The following is a 25,911-nucleotide window of genomic DNA, read 5'->3' as shown; positions in this document are numbered from 1 at the left end:
TAGTTTTGATATATTCAAAACATATGCAAGTTATAATGGTAATCTGGTATATAAAGGTTCACTTGCATTCCTATTAAATAATCTTAAATTTAAGCTTTCACTTTTGGAAGCAAGATTGCATAATGTTTTATACAGGTATGGCATTTTCACCCTAAAGCTCATCTCATCAATGCTAAAATCCAGGTTGCCTGAGTTTCTCACTCTGGGGAACTAGGAAAACAGCATAAAAGGTGCCATTAAATGTTATCCATTAATATAGTTGTCTTTAATTGTTTCACAAAGAGATCCAACTTTTACCTTTTTCTTTGGTTATAATATGACATATTCTTATCATAATCCAAATAGTATCCAAAAATGAAATCAAGGGAGTCTTTTATAGTATCTATAATAATTTTGACTTTGCTATTTTAATTGACACTTTTAATGGATGGGTTTGTGTTGATGATAACTTAAGGCTGCTTTCAGTTTATGGGGTAATAACTGTAACCTGGGAGAAATAAAATCTAAATCTATTAATAGATTCAGCTGCATTCACTAGAATAGGACACAGTTTTTGCTTCATAAATAGAAACATACACAGACTGCTATTATCAAACAGGTAATGTTTCTTTCATTAGAAAGTGAAGCATCTTGAATAGTATAAAATGAGAAGCTAAGCCAGCCATATTGATTTTGAAGAAAAAAAAAAAAACAATTGTTAGGACACTCAAATATATATATTGTTATTTACATGTAATACATAATATATTTTTTGAGACACAGTCTCACTCTGTTGCCTAAACTGGAATGCAGTGGCACAGTCTTGACTTACTGCAACCTCTTCATCTAGGCTCAAGCAATTCTCATGCCTCAGCCTCCCATGTGGCTAGGATTACAGGTGCACACCACCATGCCTGGCTACTTTTGTATTTAGTAGAGATGGGTTTTCACCATGCTGGCCAGGTTGGTCTTGAACTCCTGGCCTCAAGTGATCCACCCACCTCGGCTGCCCAAAGTTCTGGGATTACAGGTATGAACCACCACACCCAGCCATCAAAAATAAATATTTTCTGATATATATCAAAAAAAATTGAAATATTCATGTAATTAAGAATTAATAGAGACAATGGACAAATTTAGTACATCTGGCCATTATTTCTTAAAACATACATATAAAGCAATTTTCTAGTGATTCTGTTTAAATTAAAATAAAATTGACACTCTTTGAACCTTCTGTTGCTATGGTAAATAAAATATTCAAAAAGGTAACAAAACGATTACATAATTATATAGTCAAAAGTTAAAATGAGCACATTACCTAGGAAACAAAAATACATGCACAGTACAAAGCTTCTCCTATTATGTACTATTTTTATCTAATGTATAAAATTAAACTATAAAACATACTATGACATGATTACTTTGCCAATTATAAACATGAGGGACAAAAACACAGAGATACATTAGCCAGAAGTAAAATCTAATTATTGCATGTGGTATGATAAAAGCTGTAGTTTGGTGAAATATATTATGCGAATAAAACTAATTTGAATTGCAGAAAATTTGGAGTAGCAATGTTATCCTAACACTTGCTACTGAGAATGTGTCCTATTTCAAAACATCAGCCTTTCTTTAAATTTTTTATTTTACCAAGTGTATTGAATAGGTTGAACTCCAAAGATCACTAAATTATAGTGCAAAAAGTTGAAAAAGGATGTATTCTCTACTGACTAAAACAAAATAATTGAACGTGAATTATAATGGTCATAATCTACAGAATTTTAGCAAACACACACCAGACAGTTTTGACACCTCAGGATGTGTTCATCCCTCATCTGAAAGCTCCAGCCTGCTCTCCTCGATTCTTACTACGACTTTTCCCCATTCTCACAATGAAATGCAAATGAAACAGATCCACCACAAACTCTTCCCGATATTCCCATTCAGCTTTTCATCTTTAAGGCATTTGATAATGTACCTTGTCATTTATTAAGCATGGATACTGCTTACGTCTCCTGGTATGAAGTGGTGCAGGAATTACATTGTTCATATTTGTGACTACCACAACCACTGCAAAACATCATCTAAAGATTTGTTCTTAGTCTGTTTTTCCTTCAAGATTTAAAGGCATTAAATCAGTGAAGTCTGTATGTTTTACTCATTTCTGCCATGAATTTATTGATTAGTTAGAAAATAGTTGTGTTTAAAACTTAAAAAAAATAGTTTCTGTAAAATTCAATCATCTTAATTTTCTTTCTTTCATTGTGATAATCATATTACTTTTTTATTTCTCAGTGAGAATGTCTACGCATTTACAAGTTAGGCTGGATTTCCATGTTAATGACTTCTAGAACCAGATTTACCACTATGAATGTAATTCACAGTCTTTATCTTTAAGATTTTTAATAGTTGTTACAAACCCAGCTCGAGGATCTAAAGACAAGTCCCTGGGAAACTTCAGCCTTTTGCTAACGAGTATAGTAGGGTACAAGCCATTGAGTTTGGATACTTCAATGATCCTTTTTTCTGTGTCAGACCAATAGAGGTTTTTTCCAATCCAATCGACAGCAAGTGCATTGGGGACCGCTGTGTTATGAACTACCTACAAAATAAGAATTTAAAAAGTTAACAGTGTAAATCCCTAGAATAAGAAGTGAGCCATTGCTTCTTGATTTTTACAGAGATATAGAATTCCATTTAAACTTGAGGAATGGAACTAAGATAAGAAGAGAATAATTGACTGCAATACAATTACTTACTTGTTTGTGAGAAATTACCTAATGCATAATTAGGTCCCAAGAAATTACATATAGGTTTAAATTTAAAAAGATTTTTAAAAACTGGTTGGACAGCTGCACATTTGTTGATCACATTTTCATTAGAGTTATCTATTCATCCTCTTAAAAATTGGAAACAAATTCTCACATACAAACACACACACACAAAAATTTAGAGATATTATTTTTCCTTAACCAGTTTGGGAGAGATAGCAGTAGGATTCATCACTCTTCCAACTGCTCTTGCCCTAGTTAGATGACTACAAGGAGAGAAGAAAACACCAAGAGAATATGCACTATTTTGAACCTAGCCAAAGGGAAGTAACAATATAGACATTCAGCTGCTATCAATTTTAATCCATGAATATACCAAATATAATACGAAATCTAGTCCTTGCATGTACAAATATAATGTGTATAAGAGGACCAGCGATTTTTTTATCTGGCATTTCTGAATTTCCAGTACTTTTAGACAGGTGTGAAAGAAACAATTGAAACTTGAAACTATATAGAAGTCAATAGTTATAAAGACAATAAAATGCCGATAAAATCTCAATTTATCTTTCTTCCCTAATGCCTTCAATAATAAAAATGCAAATAAAAGTGACAATATGCACATTTGCAAAAATAAATGATATCAATTGCCTATACTGAAATGCAAGACATTTATTTTTCTTTTACCCACCACATTTCATATTTGGAAAATTGGCATGTTATTTAAACGGAAATCAGTGAATCAATAAATTTAAGGGAATAAAGAAGTATTTTATCTTTATATAACCTTATGTAAAGACATGATTTAATGTAATAATGGAATAGCAGTGGCAAGGCAGTAGATGATATGCTTTCAAAAGTAGTAAAGTATCTTGGAAAAATGTAAAGGTAATTAAAAATTTAAATGTATTGTAATAAAATATGTGCTCAAATTTGAGTAATGTAACTTTCACCGTTTTTAAATCAATTGTAAAATAAATTAAAAAACAAAAAACTCATTTATTTGTTCTGTCTAACCATGGGATTGGCTACAATCAGTCTGCCTATCATTATTATATACTGATTTTTTATTGTATAAACGATTATTAAATAAATTAAATCAGTTGAACTCAGTTTACTATTTGTTTCATCATTGCACATGTGCACTTTAAGGTCTCATTAATATTTTCAAAATGGATTCCTTTCACCAAAAAGCAATTATGTATGATATTATAGATGGCTACAAAAATTTATTGATGCATTCATTCACTTGAATTTAAAACTTCTTTATAATATGTTTTAGTGCATATATACAGTATTAATAATTTGATTTTAAAACTCACAATAACATAAAATAGTACCAAGTTGCTTATATCTAGAACATGACATGGGTTGTACACGAGAGAACTGTGACAGAATTGTGCTACTTTACAATCAGAACATTTATGATTTTACACAAGTGCATTCAATTATTTAAATCTCTAATTGATTCATTTTAACAGTATCATAATTTCAATCCACTCTAACGTTTAACTTTCTCAATTACAAATTTTTAGGCTCAACTTCATCTTTTATTTAAATCAACACAACTGAATTGCAGGCACTAATCATTCAAGCTGATAGCACTCATCTCATTTCCTAGGGTTGAGAATAAGGTTCCAAGTTTTATTTACTCAATTTGATGTTTATGTTATTGTAAGTAATAGTTTTATAATAAAACATAAGAATAAAATGTCTTGTATTTCATATTTAAAGTATTAATCACACTATACAAATGTGAAATTGAAACCAACCTAATGCATTTTATGAGTAATATCATTGTCATAAAATAACATTTTCTATACAATTCAATAATACTGATATAATATCCAACAATCCCATCATTATAGTATCTAGTTACCTTAATGTCACTTCCATTTAAACACATTCTATTTATGCGACTGCCATTGGGTCGGCTAGAATCAATCCAATAGATGAATTCTTCTCTGTAATCAAAGTCTATAGCAATAACATTGTTTAATCCCTAAAAATAAAAAAGACTATGTTGTAAATAATAGTTAATACAAATCAGTATAAAACATTTTAGGAGTTTACAAGAATCATTGACTTCCTTTGAGCCTAAATAGTTCCATTTATACCAATTCTCATTAAAAGTATCATATGTTTACATTTTCCCCACATCATACATTTAAAAGATACAATATTAATTTGAAAATATTTTCCACCTAGGCCACAAAATTTCAAAATAATTATAGTGGTTTAAATAGTCAGTAATATGGAAATAAATATAACTTCTTTAAAGGAGATGAAGTTTAAAATTTCCACTTTAGGTTAATATAAAACATAAAATTTATGCCATTATAACGTGCTCCATTGAGAATCCTGAACAGAGCATACATCTAAGGGGTAGATCATCTCATTAAGGTAATTCCTGGACTGATTCATCTGATGAGTCAGTAAAGAAGGTATAGAAATTTTACTTTCCCCCAAAGCTCTTGTCCCAACAACAATATAAAATAGTTGCCTTTCTTCATGCTTCAGACGGCCCCTTGGCAATACAGTGTGATATCAGAATTTAAAAGTTACAACCTTGGGTTTGTATTTGACCAAGGAGAAACTGGATAATCAACATGTTTTTATTCCACATAGTGGAAATGTAAGGAAATGCCTCCCCTCAGACTCATGGTTATGCATTTTTTAGCAGGTAGCAAAACAGAACACAAATTGAATTGATGGGTTTCTGGATGCTACAGCTTTTTGGTTTGGCAGTTCTGACATTTGATTTGATTTAAGGACTGTACATTCAGGATCTAGGAATCTTCTTAGCTGTAGAATTATTCAAATTAGTTTAATTCTCATTTATTGCTAAAGATTGTATATTTGCTATCTTAAGGCCTAAATAATTTATTAATATATACATTCTATTGATTAGAAACTAATGCTACAGACATTTGGCAAAGCCTCAAGGGATCTCTGCCATGTTTTTATATCTATGGAGAGCTTGCTTACATCAATATTCACCATAAAGCTGATGCTATGACTCAAATTGCTTTAGAGGGAAATTTATGAGTAGTTGTAGTCCTATGGGTAAAGATAGGCATTTTCAGAAAGACAGGGTTTTTTTTGTTTGTTTGGTTGGTTGGTTTGGTTTGGTTTGGGGCAGGAGGGAGAAAGAGGACAGTAATTCTCAGGTCTGAGTTTAGTTTTAACATCTAGTCTCAAAATTCAGAATCTGATGATAATAATAAAACTAACTTAGATTTAAATCGTTCTTTGAAAGATTCAAGCCAAGGCTAATGATTACGCTTCAGATTTTTTTTCAAGGACATTCAAGACTAAGGGTGTTCTATGTATAGAAGCAAATAAGAGGAGGTTCCGGCAAATACTGCTTATTTTCCCTTCTCACAGCAGGGCTACATTTTAGTAATAATAGTGTTAAAATTATAGGTTCGAATATTACGCTTTTATTTGGCTTAAAAATGAGCAATCTCATTTTCTTGAGGTCCAGATTATAAAGATAACCTGCAATAACTTAACCCTACAAAATCTCATGCCATATAGGTTATAAACAAGAGACGCAAGGCAGTAACATGGCTTAGTGCAAATTCCTTGCTAAGCCAAGATAAATAAATGCAAGTATCTTTCCTACTGACAACACTATAAATCATGAATAATGACTATTAAGTGCTAAAAAAGGGTAACTAATATTCAGTCACAGATTCATAAGATTCATTAAATATCCATCTACAGTCTAAAAACTGGAGAACTCCTTAACTAAATGCACATAATCATATATATGTAGGAAGTATGCAAAATAAGACAAAATTCTAAAATATAAATTGAATGTGTTCCAGACAAGTTTGTAGAGGGCTTAGTAAATTCATTTCAATAGTAGTTTACAATATCCTTTCTGTTCAACTGCTTTTCTTTCCAGGGCAATAATGGAAATAGGTTAGGATTCTATGATGGCTTGGCAATTCAGGTGGCTAAATTAGAGAGATTTATAGGAGAAAAGTAGAGAGAAACTTGTCTCTAACTTTAGCAAAAATATAATCACAATCCCCAGTCATGGCAGAATTATCCTATTCCTTTTTTACAATAATCAATTTAGATAATAAAAATCCAATTCCAAATTTAGCAAGTCAACTAAAATAAATTAAAGCTGCAAATGCAGAAAAATTGAAGCTCTAAATTCTAACACATCTATCTAGCCAAGCTGGTCATTTTTCTACAGCTTTACTCTTAATCCCCACAGAAAACAGTGCAATGGTCTCTTTGCAGAATCATATGCAAGGAACATTAAAACACCCAGGTGCATAGTCAAAATCATGTCTAAAAACTAGAGTCATCCTAGTAGTTTTAGAGCTGAAAATTGGTTTCATCAAAATCCTATTTGCTTATTTCATTTCCGTAGCTAAAGACTTGCACCCTTTGGTTGGAGATGATTAATTTAGGAAATTATGTTTTGTTTCTCTACACAATTTTCTGGAATAAAGACACTGTTCCAATTGAATTAGATAATATATTGGAAAGGTACTTGATTAATTTTCATTCCCAAAATGTACATCATTAAAGTACAGTTTCTAAATGTAGTATATTAGTTTAAGTTATAGCTGACCTTACTATAATTATGTTGCAGAATATAGAGGGCAAGAAAAATTTCCATCAGTTTTTATAATTTTATGCAATAAAACATTATGAGATTGTTACTGACTACAACAAAGAGAATAAAATTTGTGATATTAGGATAAATCATTCTTCCTAATCAGCTACATACAAAAGTTCCAAATAGTTAATAAGACAAGGATGTAGTCTTTTCAGTTATTTTCGCTGTGAGAAAATGTGCAGAGATAATTACTTCTGTTTTCTATTTCATTTTGCATCTGTCTACATCTCTCAGGAAAAAGATGATGGTTTCTACTGCCTAGAACTCCTTTAAAATTTCTGTGATGTTGTGATAAAACTGTGAGTAAAAATATGTTCCCTGAAAGAAATGACATATTCCCAGTAGCCCATAGGCAAAATTGGACAGAAAGCTTTCCATGGGTTTTTTGGGTCTCTGTTTCCTTAATGGACACCATTAACAATTGCTTTCCATATACACAGGTGTGTTCAGATCCTTCACAAGCGTCTTCACCATCCTCACTGCTTCTTCATTCCCATATGTACTGCACTAAGAAAGCATCTGACACTCATCCCCACTTAGGTACTAATGACCGACAACAGTCTAAAATGATACCACCAGGAGAAAAGAGCTGTATTAAAGTGTGCATTAAAGTGGTTCTGTTATGTGAAATAGACTTAAATGATGCATAGAGGAAAAAATCATTTTGTTCCATTAAGAACAATTTCTGACAACACATTATCCGTGAAAGACAACAAAAGGAATACTGGTAGAGATGTCCTGAGCTACAGGGTTGGAAAATGAAGCAAGAAGCTATCACCAAAGCTATATTATAGCTCTGTCATGAAGACAATGAATATCGTTCTATATTAGTCAAACTTATGGTTCAGCTGAGCTTAAAAATAAGAGTATTCTAAAGAGAGAACTTTATTCCTTTAAACTGACATAGATTCTAAATGATCAGAATGCTATGTATATATATATATATAACAATAACCTAGTGAAAAAAATAAACATGTCCTTGTTCCTGAGACTATACCAGAAAATAAGTGACTGACGCACCTAACTTTGAATTTATAGAAAGGACTAGAAGCAGTGTGAAGTCATATCCCAAGAAAGACAGTTTTTTTAATTTTATAATTTTGATATAAATTTAAAAGCACAGGAAAAAGTTTAAAAATACAGGAAAAATATATTAAACTAAGTTAGATAAAGTAGGAAACTATCTGGGCAGCAAAAAACTTTCCATCTTGAAGCAGTTATGTATACTTCATATATATGTTTTCTCCTTAACTATTGCTCTTATATTATTTATGTCTTAAAGAAATAGTTGTGCATTCTCATATTTTAATTAAATTTTTGTTAATTTTTTATAAACAACATACAAATATTTTATATTTTACTCAGTCTTGTAAGATCCAAAATTAAAGAAAGAAGCAGTATAATATGGTGGATGTTGGTGGCACACTCCATACTCAGAGCAAGGGTGTAAACCTAATGGCTATTCAGGTTAAGGCAAGAGTACATGTCTTAAGCACATGGAAAGTCTGAAAACACTGGTGAAATGGAGAGCAGGTCTCTACATCGATGTAGCACCTGCTACACAGCTTACATTTTGACCAATCAAGAATGTAAGGCCTGCATTACTACACTTTTCTGTTTTTTCCTGAGTAGCCATAAATCTGGATTTTCATCTGAAATGCTTATTTTTAACCTGTGACATAGAGGAAGACTAAAAAATCCAACTCTGTCAGGATGGGTCAATATCCTAGTAGCTAGTGGATATTTACACTTAAGACTAAATCCTGAAGAAAATGAATGAAACTCTCATAAAAAGCAGTGGAGGAATCTATCAATGAGTAGTAAAAATATTTTTAGTTAAGTAAATCTTCCTTATGTTGCTGAAAATATACTACGGGAATGGTGTTCTTCATTTATACTTAAAACTGGCATAAACATACTAGAAAAATAAGAAATAAACTTAATTTTGGCACCCTTGTTCTAGATCGTGCTTTCATATATTTGTGTCACTATTACACAGTTTGAGGCATAAATAAATTTGTAGCAGAACAGATACAAACTAAGTATTTTCAAAGAAAATATTTTTCCTGACAACTAAAAGTATGCTTCACATATTCTAATAGCTAGGTAGTTCTACAGCTCTGACACATACTAAGAGTACCCACGTTAAATGTTACAGAGTCGTCTTGGGAGCGTCATACCTGTTTTAAAAGTGTGTAGTTGGAGCCATCAGTGCTAATTTTCCTTATCTCATGATGATCAGCAAGAATTAAAAAAGGTTCTTCATCTAAACACCAACACAAAGAACATATTAGGCTTTAAATATTTATGGTTTTCCCCTCCGCATAATTTCAGTTTATTTTAGCAGCAATGTGATTTCAAATGTAGTGCTGATCTGGTAGGTTCAGGGTTTAAGGAATCATACTGAGCAACCTAGTTGGCAGTAGAATAAAAAGGCTGCACACACCCAGGCAGTACAGAAAATCTAGAAAATTCTAAGTGCATCCCTTACTTACCCTGATTCTTGACATTCAGATAGTTTATTTGGAATCAGTGGAAAATATCTGCTGTTAAAATCTGATTGTCTGCATGAATTGCAGAAAAAGATCATCTTACCTGCCTTAGAAACCTACAGTACAGTGAAAACATTCTTTTGATCAGAAAATTTTTTCTTGATAATCAACTGGCTAATGCTCTGAGGAAGACCTCAGTGAAGACCAAGAGTATCACTGTATATATATACACTTTTACCTGCCTGAGGGCTTGTCTTAAATAATTTCTGAACTCCAAATTCTAAAATATTTGTTTATTAATTTTACCTTTCTCCATGAGTCTTATTTTTTTAATGCTTTAATAGTCCTTACTTCTTCCTTATCAGCTTGTCCAATGTCTTTTAGTATCTCATTTGTTTTAGAATCTAGGACAGAGCATCATAAAGAGCTGACCATGCTCAATATACAGGAGATCCTCTAAACCATTAGTGTTTGGTTTTCTCTTCAGAATTTATTTGGAAAAAGAAATAATTTCTTGAAGAAGAAAACTTCAGAAAAATTTTCTTTTATGTTTATTTAAATATATATATAAATCATCCAAAGTCAATTGAACCACATTTTTAGTGGTTATAATCCTAGATCTATTTGATGAAAAATTTCTTCAAACATTTAAACATCTTTTTTTTCTAAGACACATTCATAAACTTACCTGCCAAATGAACAAACTTAATGTTGATAAAAATTAGAAAAATACACTTAAGTAATTACTTTATATAATTGAATGTGGGTTTTATTGTAAATTATTTATTATTAGAGTTATTGTCATTTTAAAATTATTTGAAATCATCATTTTCCTCCCTTTGTCTTTTAGTTTGTAATTAATATGTAATACCAAAGGTATGACATCACATTTCCTCATATACTATGTCACTCTTGTTAGATACCTCCTTCTATCCTTGATGGCATCCCAAATTAGTCATTCCCATCTTCTTTTTGAGGCCAGATTGAGACTCAGAATACTTTTCAACACAGAATTTGCTCTCAAGTTGAAGGTGCCTTGCCACTCTGTCAATATATTTCTCCATTATAAATATACACTTAATCAGTCATGTTCTACTTCACCGCTTAGGTAATTCTGTTCTTTACAACTTAAACATATTTCATTTTAAAAATTGTCTTTAGTGCAAGATTTATGCTTTAACAAGCATAAATGCTTTAAGAACACATTTTTATATTTACAATTTTTATTAGTTTCTAAGTATAATTGCTAATGAGAAACAACTATGGTGTGGATACATAATGTAACAAGACCCATATTTTAATCATTAGTATTCCTCTCCTCTACACAATCCTTTATTAATGTCTAAAGTAATGAAAACACTGTCCATTTTAAAATTTAATCTCTTCATTTTGTCCCAGGTCACTAAATGCATTATGTAGCAAGCATAAAGATGGACCAAAGCAAGTAGGTTGGTAGATTAAACAATGGGCTCCAAAGAGTCCTCAAATTGATTCAGGCAAGGATAAGAATAAGTGACAGCTGAACGAAAAACTGAAAGGAGTTTTTTCTTTTTTCTCCATAATGTGTAAAGTTTTAGCTACTTAAAAAAACATATTTTAAAATTAACATCCTGATAGCTATTTTATTAAAGTAGTTGAGAAAACAGCTAATGTGTTAGATGTTGCTACTTACGAGCATCTGTATAAGAAATTGGCAATAATATTTGATTCACTGTACTTAAAAACAAGGGGAATGGAGATGCCCTTAGTCCCCATTTTTTGCCCATTTAACGGTCATCATCATATTATTGCTTTGTATCATTTCAATGTGTGTGATTTATTGCCTAATGGATTAAAGTTATGGGCCATGCTTTATTAAATTTATAATTTACAGACTCAAACACCCTACTTGGAATAAACAGAAGTTTAATAATATTTGCTAAATTACTGGAAGAATTCAAATAGTTCTTTATAGCTGATTTATTATTACTATTGTTGTTTCTTCTTATTATTAACCTGTTGTTCCCTCTAGCACACATGTATGAGTATGTGTGGTTGAGGGGAGAATAAAAAATATAATAATGTCACAATAGTCTTTTTAACAGTTTTGGTCAAACCTGCTCCCAAGAACATGTGATTCAGCAGGAAGCAGTGCTAGAGATAGCTCTTTTTCCTTGTGAGCACTCCCAAAATCTAGAAAACACTCAATAATTCACAAGGCCATAAGGCAATGTTATTACAAACACAGCACACAAAATCAGAGTGACAGATTCCCATATCAAGGAAAGTAGAGAAGAATTTTGGTTTTTCAGAAACATCAAGGAGGAGTGAATTCAATAAGAATGACTATAAAATTCAGGATCCATATGTATAACTGAGGTTGGATCAGTGGGCAAGTTCAATTCGATACCTGAGAGTGATTTGCAGCCATTTGGGTTATCAGGTTGTATTTCATACCCATCTGTACAGAGGCACTTGTAAGTCCCATATGTATTGATGCATTGCTGGCTACAGGGAAAGCCTGAAGAGCATTCATCAATGTCTACGCATGTTTTGCCATCATCCTTCAGTTGGAATCCAGGCCAGCATTTGCACTGGGAAAAGAAAAATGAGCATCATCAATTCATATCATTGTCACTGTCTTTTCCTATTGGGTATCTCTTTAGCATTAAGCAAGAAAAGCACTTGAAAATAGATAAAGGCAAGTCTTTATGTCTCTCAGCATTTGATCTTTGAAGGGAATTATGTATATTATGTAAAGTTAGTTAGAAAGCATTCTCCCAAATATCTTCATTTGATCTTTGAAAGTTGGCAAGATTGCAAAAGTTAATTGACATTGCTAATGTCAGGTGTTTAGAGATTAGCAAAGCAAAAAACAGAGTGAAACTTTCTACTTCTTTTATTGTTTTTCTGTTGCATTACATTGTCTTTTTAGATTTTAGCAATTATAAGAATTAATCCTTACACAGAGGTTTGAAAATTTTTAACATTGTCACATACGTTATTTCATTTGAGCAGTATAGAAATCTATAATGTAGATATTATGAGGTTGGTACAAAAATAGTTGTGGCTTTTGAAATTACCTTTAATGGCAAAAATTATAATTGCTTTTGTACCAATCTAATATTATCCTTAGTTAGTTGACGAGAAATCCAATAGCATGAAGATGAAGTTGTTTAGATAAGGCCAGCAGAAGATCTTGGACACACGGAAAATTTTAATGCATAGTAATTCTCAATTAACATTTATTGACTGTGTTTGATTCCATACATAGATATGTGGGTGTCTGAATAAACAGTAATATTAATGCAGTCGTTTTTTTATCTCAATACCTAAATTAGTTTGTATCATCAAATCTTTCCTTCAGCATCTCTATCATGTTCTAGTTGTCCTTCTGATGACACATGGTATTAACTAAATGGTATGTCAACTCTTAGAGTACAAACATTATGCCACATGTACTTTTTTGCCTTCTTATAAAGGATGAGGTACTTTGATTGGTTATTGTCATTCAGTTCTTTTATCAGTCCCTGCCAAGTAGCACGTGAGAATTATTATTATAGAAAATGAACCTATACTTGGTCAGATGATTATGGCAATACTAATCTTTATTAAGACTGATTAATGGTCTTTGAATAAAGGAAATTGTAAGTATTTAGTAGGATGGTGAGTTAAGAAGGATTTCAGAGTTGTTAAAAGTAACTAGTATTCAAGAGTTCTCCATATTTCAAAATATTCCAAAATCTAGATAAAATTGATCATTTATTCTAGGATAAAAGTGATGGCAGAGTTTTGAATTTATTAATAAAGATATTAGAGTGATATATGTCCATATTAATAAATAGTCAGCAAACAATTTATGAGTAGAATTATTTTTTAAGTACTAGAAATATTTTCAATACTGGGAAAAAAAGCAACAAAGTAACATCAATTTTATCTGAAAGTAATTAAAGGATAAATAAGTATTTCCCAAATTCTGTTTACAAGAAATAAAACTTTTTAAGCAGTTAGCAATTTCACTTGTAACAACTGACACCAACATTTATCTAATAATGCCCAGAAATTATAATAGACTTTAAAAATCTCTAGAACCCACTTAGCAAGCCAGTGTATTAAAATGAAGGCAAAAGCCACAACTTGATTTCCCAAACTCCTTCATTATATTTCACTGACTGACAATATTACTTTTCTTGAGAAGACCCATCCTGCCACCAGGAGGAATTGGTGCTTAACTATGGCCAGAGAAAATGGCATACTTAATACCATTAACTGTACACATAAAAAAATTGGTTAAAATGGTGAATTTTATGTTATATATTTTTACTCAAATTTTTGAAAATAAATAATTTTTAAAAAAGAAAGTAAGAAATTTGACAGGCTAATAATCAACAGATAGGTTTAAAAATTAAGTCAAGTGATCATGTAGTCAGGAAGCCAGAGGTTCGATTAGTATACACAGAGCAGTGTTGAATCAAGAGTCACTTTAGGACAAATGAAAGGAAATTTTATAGAATGTGTAGAATTCCTCTAAAATAGTATTATCTAATGAAACAAAGTGCCTCACCATTTTAATGGTGTTTTTGAAAATCACTTTGAATACCTCGTGTCAGGCTTCTACAAGTAGTACATCAAACAGATGGCTTGGATAAAAACACACAATGAAAATTTATTTTATGAAGGTAAAATTGATTAATGTTACTGTAATATAAAATTGTATAAACAATATTTAAGGTTTACAGTAAATTTTTAGAATTTTTTCATTTTTTTTTGAAAGAACATTTATAAAAAGATAATTTATTTCTCAATCTGTTAACCTTATTTTAATAAAAACATTTTTGCTACCAAATAATAAAAAGACATCTGTAGGAAATTCTACCAGATTAGCTTTCACAAATTGAATGAAATAAAATAATAATCTTTTGCATTTTCAGATATATTTTATAGAAAATACGATTAGAATGTTCTCTTTTACTTAAAAAGACAACTTTCATGAAACTGAGATTTACATGTATTCAGCCTCATCTTAAATTTCTCACCATTCCAAATTATTTAGAATTTTCCTGAGTTACATTAATTTTTATAAGAAAATATAGCTAGCAAAATAATAACTAATTCTTTCCTATTTCTCTCAGGAAAATTTCTTTGCTGCTTTTCAAGTGACATGACAAATATTGATCATTTTCTTTCTACTGTATACATCATAACTTTTTTTCCTCCCAGAAGTACATTTATTTTTACATGGTAAATTATCCTTTCTATCAAAATAAGATTTTTGCTTGAGTTAAATGTTATTACTCCCTTTTGAATACTTAGATACATTGTATTTGTTTTACTGCAAACACACAAATTGTCCACAGTCCATAAGTTCTAAATTTTGCTTTTGTAAGCAATTTTCATTTTATTGCAGAATTTGGAGGATGATTTCTTGTCATGTTCTGCTTATATTACAAGGAGAAGTAGGTTGCTGAATATTTTTTCCCATTATCTGGAAAGAGAAATCTATCGGCTCACATATTTTCCCAGTGTAGAAGCAGCAACTTGTTGTACATAAAGCTTTTTACTCAGTTTCCTATCAACAAATTGACATATATATAACCAATATTTGTGTGCCAAATATATGTGTGTATATGCATACACATACATAAATATAAACACAATATGTAAAAAAATATTTTCAACCTTTGCTTAAATTTTTTATTTATGATTCTGGTCTCATCTTGAATTTTTGCACAAGTCATATTTCTGTCAATAGATGTTTTATATCATTTACTAGCTTTGACACGTGTATATATTTTAAAACATCATAGCAATTCTGTGTGGTAACAGACGCACACACCTTGTGAAGGATCAAATACTTTTGTCTATTTTAACCAGAATTATCACTTCACTCTATGGCTTCTTGAGAAGACAAAATGAAAACAAGGGCATTCATAAAGTATTAATAAACAAGTATTTATGTGTGAGGAATCTTTCAAGATACTTAAAATAAGTATGACTTAACATGTTTTTCTGGATGATATTGTCTTCTACCAAAAGCACTTTCCAAATATGGTACGGCTATGTGCTAATACTCTTATATGAAAGCAATTAAAATAACATCAAACCTTAATTTTGATGTTATGTCACAAGGTACACAATTGACATTCTACATGTTTTGAAATTTACCACTAAGTTTATCACAGACATTAAATACAAATGGAATAAACACAAATAAATCTGCTTTGAAATGCATCATATAGAACATACACACACACACACAAACATACACACAAACACACACATACACAGTCATGCATCAGTTAATGACAGGGATATGTTCTGAGAATTGCTCTGTTAGGTGATTTGTCATTGTGTGAACATCATAGAGTGTATTTACACAAACCTAAATGGTATAGGCCATCAAGAACCTAAGTTATAGGGTAGATCCTATTGTTCCTAGGTTACAAACCTGTACAGCATGTTATTATACTGAATGCGGTAGGCAATTGTAACACAATGGTATTTGTTTCTAAACATATCTCACCGTATGTTAGAAAAGGTACAGTAATAATATGGCATTACAATTCTATAGGACCACCACTGTATAAGCAGCACATGTTGACCAAAACATCATTATATGGTACATAACTGTATATATGACAGAACTAAATAACTATTTATAATGCCATGACTTAAAATTTTAATTAGTTACCTGCAATAATTCTAAAACACATTCTCTGATGTATTCAGGAAACATTTCTATGTTAACAGTGCACAGTCACCAATAATATTTCTTTTCTGCTTCATTGGTTTTTAAAATAGTTACTGCCAAAATTAATTATTTGATGCATGCTCATCTCATTAAAAGATGTACTGGCTCATTTGCTTTGTTTCTTTCTGCTTGTAATATATTGTTTGTGAATAAGTTCTTCTTCTAAGTTTATAAGTTTAACCAGTTCTTCTTAATATAATATTGGGTCTAAAAACCTTTTTTTAAAAAATATATATAACTTTCATGGTGTTTCAGTCTTTTATCTTTAATTTTTGCAGGAGGAATTGATTATTGTGGTTTTTATGTTATGTCTACATACAGTAAAATACTAACCAATGTAGCTAAGTTAATAATACCAGAAATTCAGAACTTAAAAACTGAAAATTAGTTGTTTAGTTGAATTTACTATTAGATGGAATTGGCTTGTCATAGCATGCTAAGGCTGGCAGGAACAATGGCCCAATATTTTTGCCATACAAATTTTCTCTACCATCCTTTAAAGAGGGACTTTTAGCAACTGCAAAAACACTTTCATTGGTGATGTGTGAGGTGGTTCATTCCAGTATAAAGAATTCTAATGTTAGAAACTTCTTCTTTGTATTGAACAGAATCTGCTTTCTAATTCTTAATTCCAATCTTTTAAACAACTCAGATTAAGTAGGGTCCCTATTATGGTACTTCATTACAGTATGTGAATACAGCTAGCAAATTATCTTTGATCTATGCAGAACTTCTTCTGACAACGTGCTCCAGTCTGAAGACTGGAGACCATATATCCAGTCTAATGTTTCTGAATATACAAATTTGGATACACTCCAATTCATCATGGTTTCTCTTGATAAAATGTCATGTCCTTACATGTGCACAGTCCTCCCAGGCAGAACACAGTAGAACAAAATCTAACCGCTGTAATGGTCTTAATTTTCTTTTCTTTTCTTTTTTTTTTATATTACTTACTGTGTCTTTATTTATTTTTTTTATTGCATTTTAGGTTTTGGGGTACATGTGAAAAACATGCAAGGTTGTTGCATAGGTGCATATGTGGCAGTGTGATTTGCTGCCTTCCTCCCCTTCACCTATATCTGGCATTTCTCCCCATGCTATCCCTCCCCAACTCCCCACCCCCCCCGCTGTCCCCCCCACTCCCCCCACAACAGACCCCAGTGTATAGTGCTCCCCTCCCTGTGTCCATGTGTTCTCATTGTTCAACAGCCACCTATGAGTGAGAACATGTGGTGTTTGATTTTGTGTTCTTGTGTCAGTTTGCTGAGAATGATGGTTTCCAGGTCCATCCATGTCCCTACAAAGGACGTAAACTCATCGTTTTTGATGGCTGCATAATATTCCATGGTGTATATGTGCCACATTTTTCCTGTCCAGTCTATCATCGATGGGCATTTGGGTTGGTTCCAGGTCTTTGCTATTGTAAACTGTGCTGCAATGAACATTCGTGTGCATGTGTCCTTATAGTAGAACGATTTATAATCCTTTGGATATATGCCCAGTCATGGGATTGCTGGGTCAAATGGAATTTCTATTTCTAGGTCCTTGAGGAATCGCCACACTGTCTTCCACCATAATGGTCTTAATTTTCATTAGACTGCCTCTGTTGTTTATAGTAGTTATGTCCTATTGAAGATTCATACAGAATTGTTGCTGCATTAAAAACACTGATTTTCAAAGGAATTGCTCTTAATGGCATTTTACCACACTTACAAAATTGATTTTAACCTAATACACAACTTTACATTTCAACCTTGTTAGTTTGTGTCCACTATTCCAACATACTGTAACAGAGATGGTTTTAGAAGCTATTTCTGTCCATCAATTCTGTCAGCAAATCATCCTCCTCAGGAAAATCGTATTTACAAAAAGCAATTTATTACACGATTTATTTTTAGTGTATTCATACTAAGTCCGAATAATTCATGTTTTATGGTTTTTAATTCTTGTTTATATGAAGAATCTTGTATTCTCCAGTGTTGTAGTAAATAAATGATTAGCCCATTCTACTTCAAAAATGTACTGAAGAGAGAATGAGGGAAGAAATGGAAATTTAAGAGTTAAATACATATTCATACAGTTATTAACATAGAATTGTCCCTGACCACTAGTCTTCCCTGGCTTACTCATTTCCTTCATGTTCTGAATATGTTGAAAAATTCTTTAATTTTATTTTTTTCTTAGTTATACTCTCACAACTTTTATATCACACTACTATATTATGGCATCCTTATATAGACACTCTCCATTTAATTAGTTTTAATATTATGATGGCTTTTAAGTTTTTCTTCTATATTGGATTAAATAGTTTTCTTGATCTCAAATTCTAATGTATCATATGATTTGCTACTTTTGATGAGTACTTACCTTATAACTGATTGGAAGGTCCTGACAGTCTTGAGAACAGCCACTGACTTTCTTACTTAAACATTCATTTATGTGGCAGTTTCTCTCATCTGAACCATCGCCACAGTCATCCTTATTGTTGCAAAGACCTCCACTGGGAATGCACCTGCCATTTTTGCACATAAAAAATGAACTGTTGCATGCCTGTTCTGGAAAAAAAAATAAAACAAATGGAACATAAAGGGCATGCCATTGTTTTATACTACAATTGTTGAAAGCATTCACAAATATGATAGACTTATCTGTCAAAAATCATACTAAATATATGTATGTATAAAATGTTTTACATATTCAGTATAATATTTTATACATAAAGTGCAGAGAACCAAGGGCAAGCTGTACTTTCATGTTCAACACTTATTGCAAATCTAGCTTGATCATGAGAATCAATTATCAAAATAAACATCCATAGTAAAATTAATGAACTATTTCTGCCTCCTCTATATTGTGAAGAATGGCTTCAAAAGCATACTGATAGTTTGACATTTCCCTCAAGCCACAGGTCTCTGAGAAATTATATGTCACTAAAATTTAAGAATCTACAATAGGTAGGTATTCCTAAGTTCTTTTGTTTCTGGAAATATAACATTGACATTCTGAAGTCAGGGTATAAAACAGACATCAGTGGTGAATAATAGTTGTTTCCAAATACAGCTATGGAAAATATCTAGATGACTTGAACAATACACATCATTATACATGCTAAAAGAAAGCCTGTTATCATGTAAAGACCATGAGAATAAAAGTTATTGAGTGTATTCTATATGATTATATATTTAGTATTTGGAATAGAGAAGTGATAAATAGAACAAGTTTTTAATATATTTATATATGTAACCTCAAATGATATGCAATTTATTTCATTTTGCCTAATTTATGAATCATACAGACCACTTCTCAGTAAATTTTAACTTTTTTGCATTTGAATTTTCAAATAGGTCAACTAAGTGAAATTATTCTCATATAAAATAATATATTAGGAAATAATGAATTTTTGGCAATGGGGAAGACAGAATGGCGAATTCAGCAGGACCATTGCCTCAAATTTTTATATTTGTGGCACAGACTTAAATTTCTAAAACTAGCTTCCCACATAGTCAATTACTAGTTTCCTACATGGTGTCAATAGAAATATCACATGCTTAATAATTTGCATTTTCTTTCATTGAATACTGTACTAGACAGAAAATCACAATTTTTCATTGAAAACACTTTAGAATAAACATGGTATTGTATATACTTCTGTACCTGCACTTTTACACTTTGGGTTTAAAGGTGCTTCATCAGAATGGTCAGGACAGTCGAAGTCTCCATCGCACTGCCATTGAGTATTTAGAAGACAACGCCCATCAGCACATCTAAATTCTTCTGTACCACACTGTCGGTATCCTAGAGACAGAAAAAAAACATTTGACTAATTTACATAATACATACTAATAAAATATCATCTCCTCAATGTACACTTCTGCTGATTAATGTGGATTGCCCATATCTCCTATGAGAGATGTTTCTCATTTCTTTCTGTAACAGTGGTCATAGATGCAAGAGATGTTTGTGGTTTGGAAGTAAGACTATGGTCCAAAAACTCAAGTTGGGAACAGACATTCCTATTGTTTCAAGGTGAGGAAACAAGAAAGTGACACTGGACTATACCATTTCTCTTCACCTGTTATCTAGATCTTGCTGGTATCTCTTAGACTCGAAAATGAAAATGAAAGCTATATGAATTAGCTTGGTTAGCCATAATACCAGAACATAAGGATAAATTAATTCTGAGCTATAACGATAATTCTCAGAAGATCTAATATCATGTTTATGTTTAGAAAGCAGCATTCAAAATGTAAAGAAATTGTTAAAATTAGAAAAATCTAAAAGTCAATTTTAGAGCAATATGCAAAAAAAATTATAATTATCCTATATATTGATTCTCAGAGTCACTAAAAACTTTATTCAAATTATAAAAAAAATCATTTGTTAAAGTTCATATCTATGCCTATTTGTAAGTACAACTTATTTGATTTTCAATATTCATTATATTTTATAATGAATTTTTTCTAAGTTTATCAACAATTAAAATAGTTATCCCTAGTAGAACTTTCTGATTAATCTGGGTAAATGTTCTATGTTAAGAGGGGGGTAAGATTTTTATGGCTTAACAAATAAACACAATTCCAACAGAAATATACTCAATAATGAATATTTAATTTAAAATGTTATTATATTGGAATTGTTAAACTAGATAGGTCTAAAATAGCCCCAGTTTCCCTAGTATTTCTTTCCTCTCTCTCCACCTTCACTAGCTCCTTCTTCTCATTTAATAAATACATTGAAGTCTTATCCAGTCCAATAACAATAATAATCTATATTCCAATAACAATAAAAATCCATCTATGTACCTCTTATCAGCACATTTCTCATCCCTTCATTGCCCAATCTTGCTTCCACTTACTTGCCTCTAGTTCATCCGTGATGAATCAATATTTCATTTCTGTGACCTCTATCTTCTGAAATTCCTCTCAGAGATAACAAACACCAAGTGCCAAGTATCAAGTTCTGGATCTCGACCTCCTATTTACTTCACCTTTTTGTAGCATTTGATGCTTCTGACCACACTACCTTAGAGAGAGTTTCCTGACTTAATATTCACAGTCTACTTTCCTGGGCGTCTTTCCAACTTTGATCTTGCTCTTCCCTTCTTTTTCTTCTGTATGAAGTCCTCTCCTGTTCCACCCTAAAATGTTGCCAGTGCAGCCCTAACTTCAATCTTCAGTCTTTATTTTCATGTCACCTTTAGGCTGATGGGCAGAAAATAATTATTACTTGTCCTCATTGTACTTCTGATCTAGAATTAAATCATACACACTCACTATATAGCTTTATGTAATTGTCTGATTAAAACCTTATATTCAAAAGGTCCACAATAAAGTCTTTATTACGTCTCACATCTTATCAACAAAATTGACCCTTAACCTCTTGCATTCTAACACTCGTTAATAGCAGCACCAAGTCATCCAAGCTAGAAATTCCCTTTTATCCTCTATGTCCTACTGTAAATGAAATCTGACACATTCTGTACCTTCCATTCTACCATTTCCAACCTGGTTCAAAACTATGTCATTAATCATCAGAACTATCACAATAACCTCCTAACTATTGTATTGCCCTCTTTGGCACCTTTGCTCCATGGCAGTATTTCTCCCACTCAGCTGAAAAAATATGGTTCTAAAACAAAATTGTGACTGTAACATTTCATTCTCTCATTTCAAAATGTGCACTGGCCTCTGAGAGACAAAATAATTAAATACAGATTCTCTAACACTGTATTTCAGCCTTTTTCAAATCTAACTTCAACTTTTTAAACTTCCACTTACCTCACAGAAGACTAATTGCTATTACTTGACCATCTAAATGTGCAGTCTTTGTAAACACATATAGAATGTACTGTTCCTGAAACTGCTCTAAGAACTTTACAAATATAAATTCATTTAATTCTCTGAACAGTCCTAATATTTAAGCCTCGTTATTAAACATATTTTACAGATGCAAAAATGAGGTCCAGGGTAGTGAAGTGACCTTTTCAAGATCACAAAGCTGATAAATGAAAGATCCAGGACTTGAACCCAGGCTCTCCGGCTCTAGAGTTCATGCTATTAACCACCACACCATGCTCTCTAGCATTACATAGGATTTCCTATTACTAATATTCTCTGCTTCTATCTTTAGTGCCTCTCTCAAGAATGATTCTTTTCAGCTTTGATCTCATTGTGATTCTTGTTCCTATTTGACATATTATAGTATTGTGTTACGTTGAATTTCTGGCTTTTCCATTCGTCTGTGATTTTTCCAAGTGGGGCCTCTCTGTCTCATTTATCTCTGTATCAACTAAATATAATGTATAGCAGAGGAGAGATATTCAATCAATCATAACTTTGCTTCAGATTTATATATCTTGTGTTATGATGTAGCCTTTAAAATATTACATCAAATGTATGATTTAATGCTGAAATAATCATAAAAATGGATATCCACTAATTTTAATGAGATTCAAATCAAAGGCTAAGGCTATAGACACTGCACGGGGAGGACAAAGGGAGGCGCTAAATCTGTTGCCTTCCAGGAGCATGTATAAAGTTCACAGTTTTCATTACATATATTTATTCATGTCTATGCATTCAGATATTTTATAAAAACACTAAGTCCACAAAAGATTTCAACTTCAACTGAGCATTTTTAGTATACTAATTTCTATCATTAAATTATATGTTGTATAGATATTATATATAATGTATAGAAAAAAATATATGTAAGGGCAATATCATTTCATGATAATATTTAATTTTAACAATTCATTGAATGTATCAAAAGATAAAGGGTAGAAAAATATTAAGTATCCAGTTTTTCTGCTAATTCTGAATTGTATTCTTTTTTTTCACTCAAATATTTGACTTGGCTATACCATTGAACAGGCGGCCATATAGTATCTTCAAATTTCAAGTATTTCAAATTACATCAAACCAAAGACATTTTATTGATTGATGATTGAGATGGATTCTCACTCTGTCACCCAGGCTGGGGTGCGGTGGTGCGATCTTGGTTCACTGCAACCTCCACCTTCTGGGGTCAAGCAATTCTCCTGCCTAGGCCTCCCAAGTAGCTGGATTACAGACATGCACCACCATGCCAGACTAATTTTTGTAATTTATATATTTTTAATAGAGATGGACTGTGTTGGTCAGGCTGGTCTCAAATCCCTGACTTCAGGTGATCCACCTGCCTTGGCCTCCCAAAGTGCAGTGATTACTGGCATGAGCCACTGCAACTGGCCCAAAGACAGTTTTATAAACATTTTCCAATGTTATTGATGCAAGTATATTACAAACAGGCATGATAAATGTATAATTATACTAGAGCTTAAAGAAGTTATATGTACTGTGATTGTGTGTTACTGAATTCACTGGCTCCTGATGACACTAAGAAATGTGTTTGTTTGTGTGTTTCCATTAGTTAATTATTTACATACTAATTTTAAAAGACTCTTAGCCTAGGAATCTCCTTCATGAAGTTTTAGATGTACTTACCACACTGTGGTGACTCATCAGAGCCATCTCCACAGTCGTCATCATGGTCACAAACAAATTGCTTGGGAATGCATACTTTATTATGGCACATGAAAGCATTTTCATCACATGTATTATTGGGAGCTAAGGAAGACATCACAAAAAATAAAGTTAGATGAGCACATATGTTATCTTCTCCCATATCAGGAGCTTGGGGAATATATAAAATCATATTCAATAATTCATGTTACTGAGAAAGAGAAAACTTTGCATAATATTTGATACATCAGATAAGCTAATAATTACATATACATATATATATATTAGAATATCTGAATATAAATACACATAATTCAAGGATTTAGTATTCATGAATTCAACTATTCCAGAGTGACCCTGAAATTTCAAGCCATGTAGCAATTTTAAATTTGCTGAAGGATGAATTCAAATGTTCATATGTTAGAAAAAATAAGCTCAGCTAATAATATGATGGACTTTTTTTCTCTACTTATACCTACAGTAATGCTGGTAAAGTAATAACAATGTTGCTTCCTTGTGAAAATTAGACCTGTAAAGAACAATGCTAATATTCATAAAAGAAGTGAAAAAAAAAAAAAAAACTAAGAAGGTTTAGAATGTTATTGTCTTTAAAAAAATAAAACAAAGCTTTCTGGTGACTTCTAGAGTGGGGTGTTGAATTAGGTAAAAGTAAGATCTTTTGTGTCATCAGCTCCACCATAAGTCCTACACAGATGAAATGCAATATTGACCCTTTATGAATACTGATCCACAAGTATTCCAACAAGTGGAAAACTGGTTGAGCCAAATGATCAATAACATTTAAGCAAAAATTTAAAAGAACATAACTAGTACATAGAAAGAAAAAATTAATACCATATGTATAGAATCATAAGAGGCTTGCAAGACTCATTTAAAGGTTTTCAATAATTTTTGCTTATATTTAAAAGGTAAATACTACGTAGGACTCAAGGTTTGCAGTATTGCAAATAGCAAAAAATCTGCTATATGGTATTGTATAATATTGGAAAAGAAAGGCTTTGCAGAAAGTGGCTGTGGCTCTTATATTTGTATCCTTAAGGAAGCAGTTTATCTTCTTAGTGTATCTGTTTCTTTATCTGTTTAATGGGGATAATAAAATGTACCTGATAAATTTCTTACAAGAATTAGATAATGTATGTGAAGCAGATTTGGCTCATTTTAAGTATTCGACAAATGTCTAGGTGTTCTCTAAACTCCTATTTATACAATAATTATTTTTGGCAGATTCCTCAAAACAGTTCACTACAATATTGTGGGAATTCAATAATGTAAATGACAGCAACAATCACAATAATTGGCATATAATGGGTACTTGAAAAACTTAGGTGCCTTCCATTTCCCCATTCCATGTCTTAATAAGCACTTTTCTCTCCGTGAAACACCTTTTTCTTTCTTTGTTCTTCAAGACTCAGACAATATCATCACTTTTCTTGAAATCATTCTCATGGCATTTTACATATTAGTAGGATATTTCACATAACATTTATTTGTGACTGACATAGTATATTTTATATATATCACTTTAATACTTAAGGTATGAGTATCATGATTATTCTTTCACATTGCCTATAGCTCTCTCTCCCCAGACTGCCCCAGGCTCCATGAACCAATAAATCTCTGCCTTTATCTCAGAAATTATTGACGCAGAGTAGGTAAAACAAAAAGGTGTTTTAAATGTAATCAGACATGATTTATTTTTAACAAATATATTTTTTAAAACGGTATAGATGCCACATAGAAGTAGCATGAACAATTGCCTGTTGTAATT

At 31.7% G+C, this 25,911-nt stretch overlaps 1 protein-coding gene across 1 annotated transcript in view; it reads right to left on the bottom strand.

Annotated features, from left to right (window-relative positions):
* LRP1B (LDL receptor related protein 1B) overlaps window positions 1–25,911 on the bottom strand; it is a 1,560,879-nt gene that overhangs the window by 229,146 nt on the left and 1,305,822 nt on the right. Inside the window, exons 54-60 of the mRNA XM_064382912.1 lie at window positions 24,105–24,227; window positions 20,275–20,415; window positions 18,988–19,175; window positions 12,277–12,460; window positions 9,576–9,661; window positions 4,630–4,752; window positions 2,400–2,581 (exon numbers count right to left, since the gene is read on the bottom strand). Coding sequence (XP_064238982.1) covers window positions 2,400–2,581; window positions 4,630–4,752; window positions 9,576–9,661; window positions 12,277–12,460; window positions 18,988–19,175; window positions 20,275–20,415; window positions 24,105–24,227 — 1,027 coding nt within the window. The remainder of the gene's footprint in view (window positions 1–2,399; window positions 2,582–4,629; window positions 4,753–9,575; window positions 9,662–12,276; window positions 12,461–18,987; window positions 19,176–20,274; window positions 20,416–24,104; window positions 24,228–25,911) is intronic.

Source organism: Aotus nancymaae, unplaced genomic scaffold (assembly GCF_030222135.1).
Source record: "Aotus nancymaae isolate 86718 unplaced genomic scaffold, 86718_ANA_hifiasm-v0.15.2.pri h1tg000029l, whole genome shotgun sequence".
In the NCBI taxonomy this organism is placed as follows: Eukaryota; Metazoa; Chordata; class Mammalia; order Primates; family Aotidae; genus Aotus; species Aotus nancymaae.
This window is presented reverse-complemented; position numbering and strand designations above follow the sequence as displayed.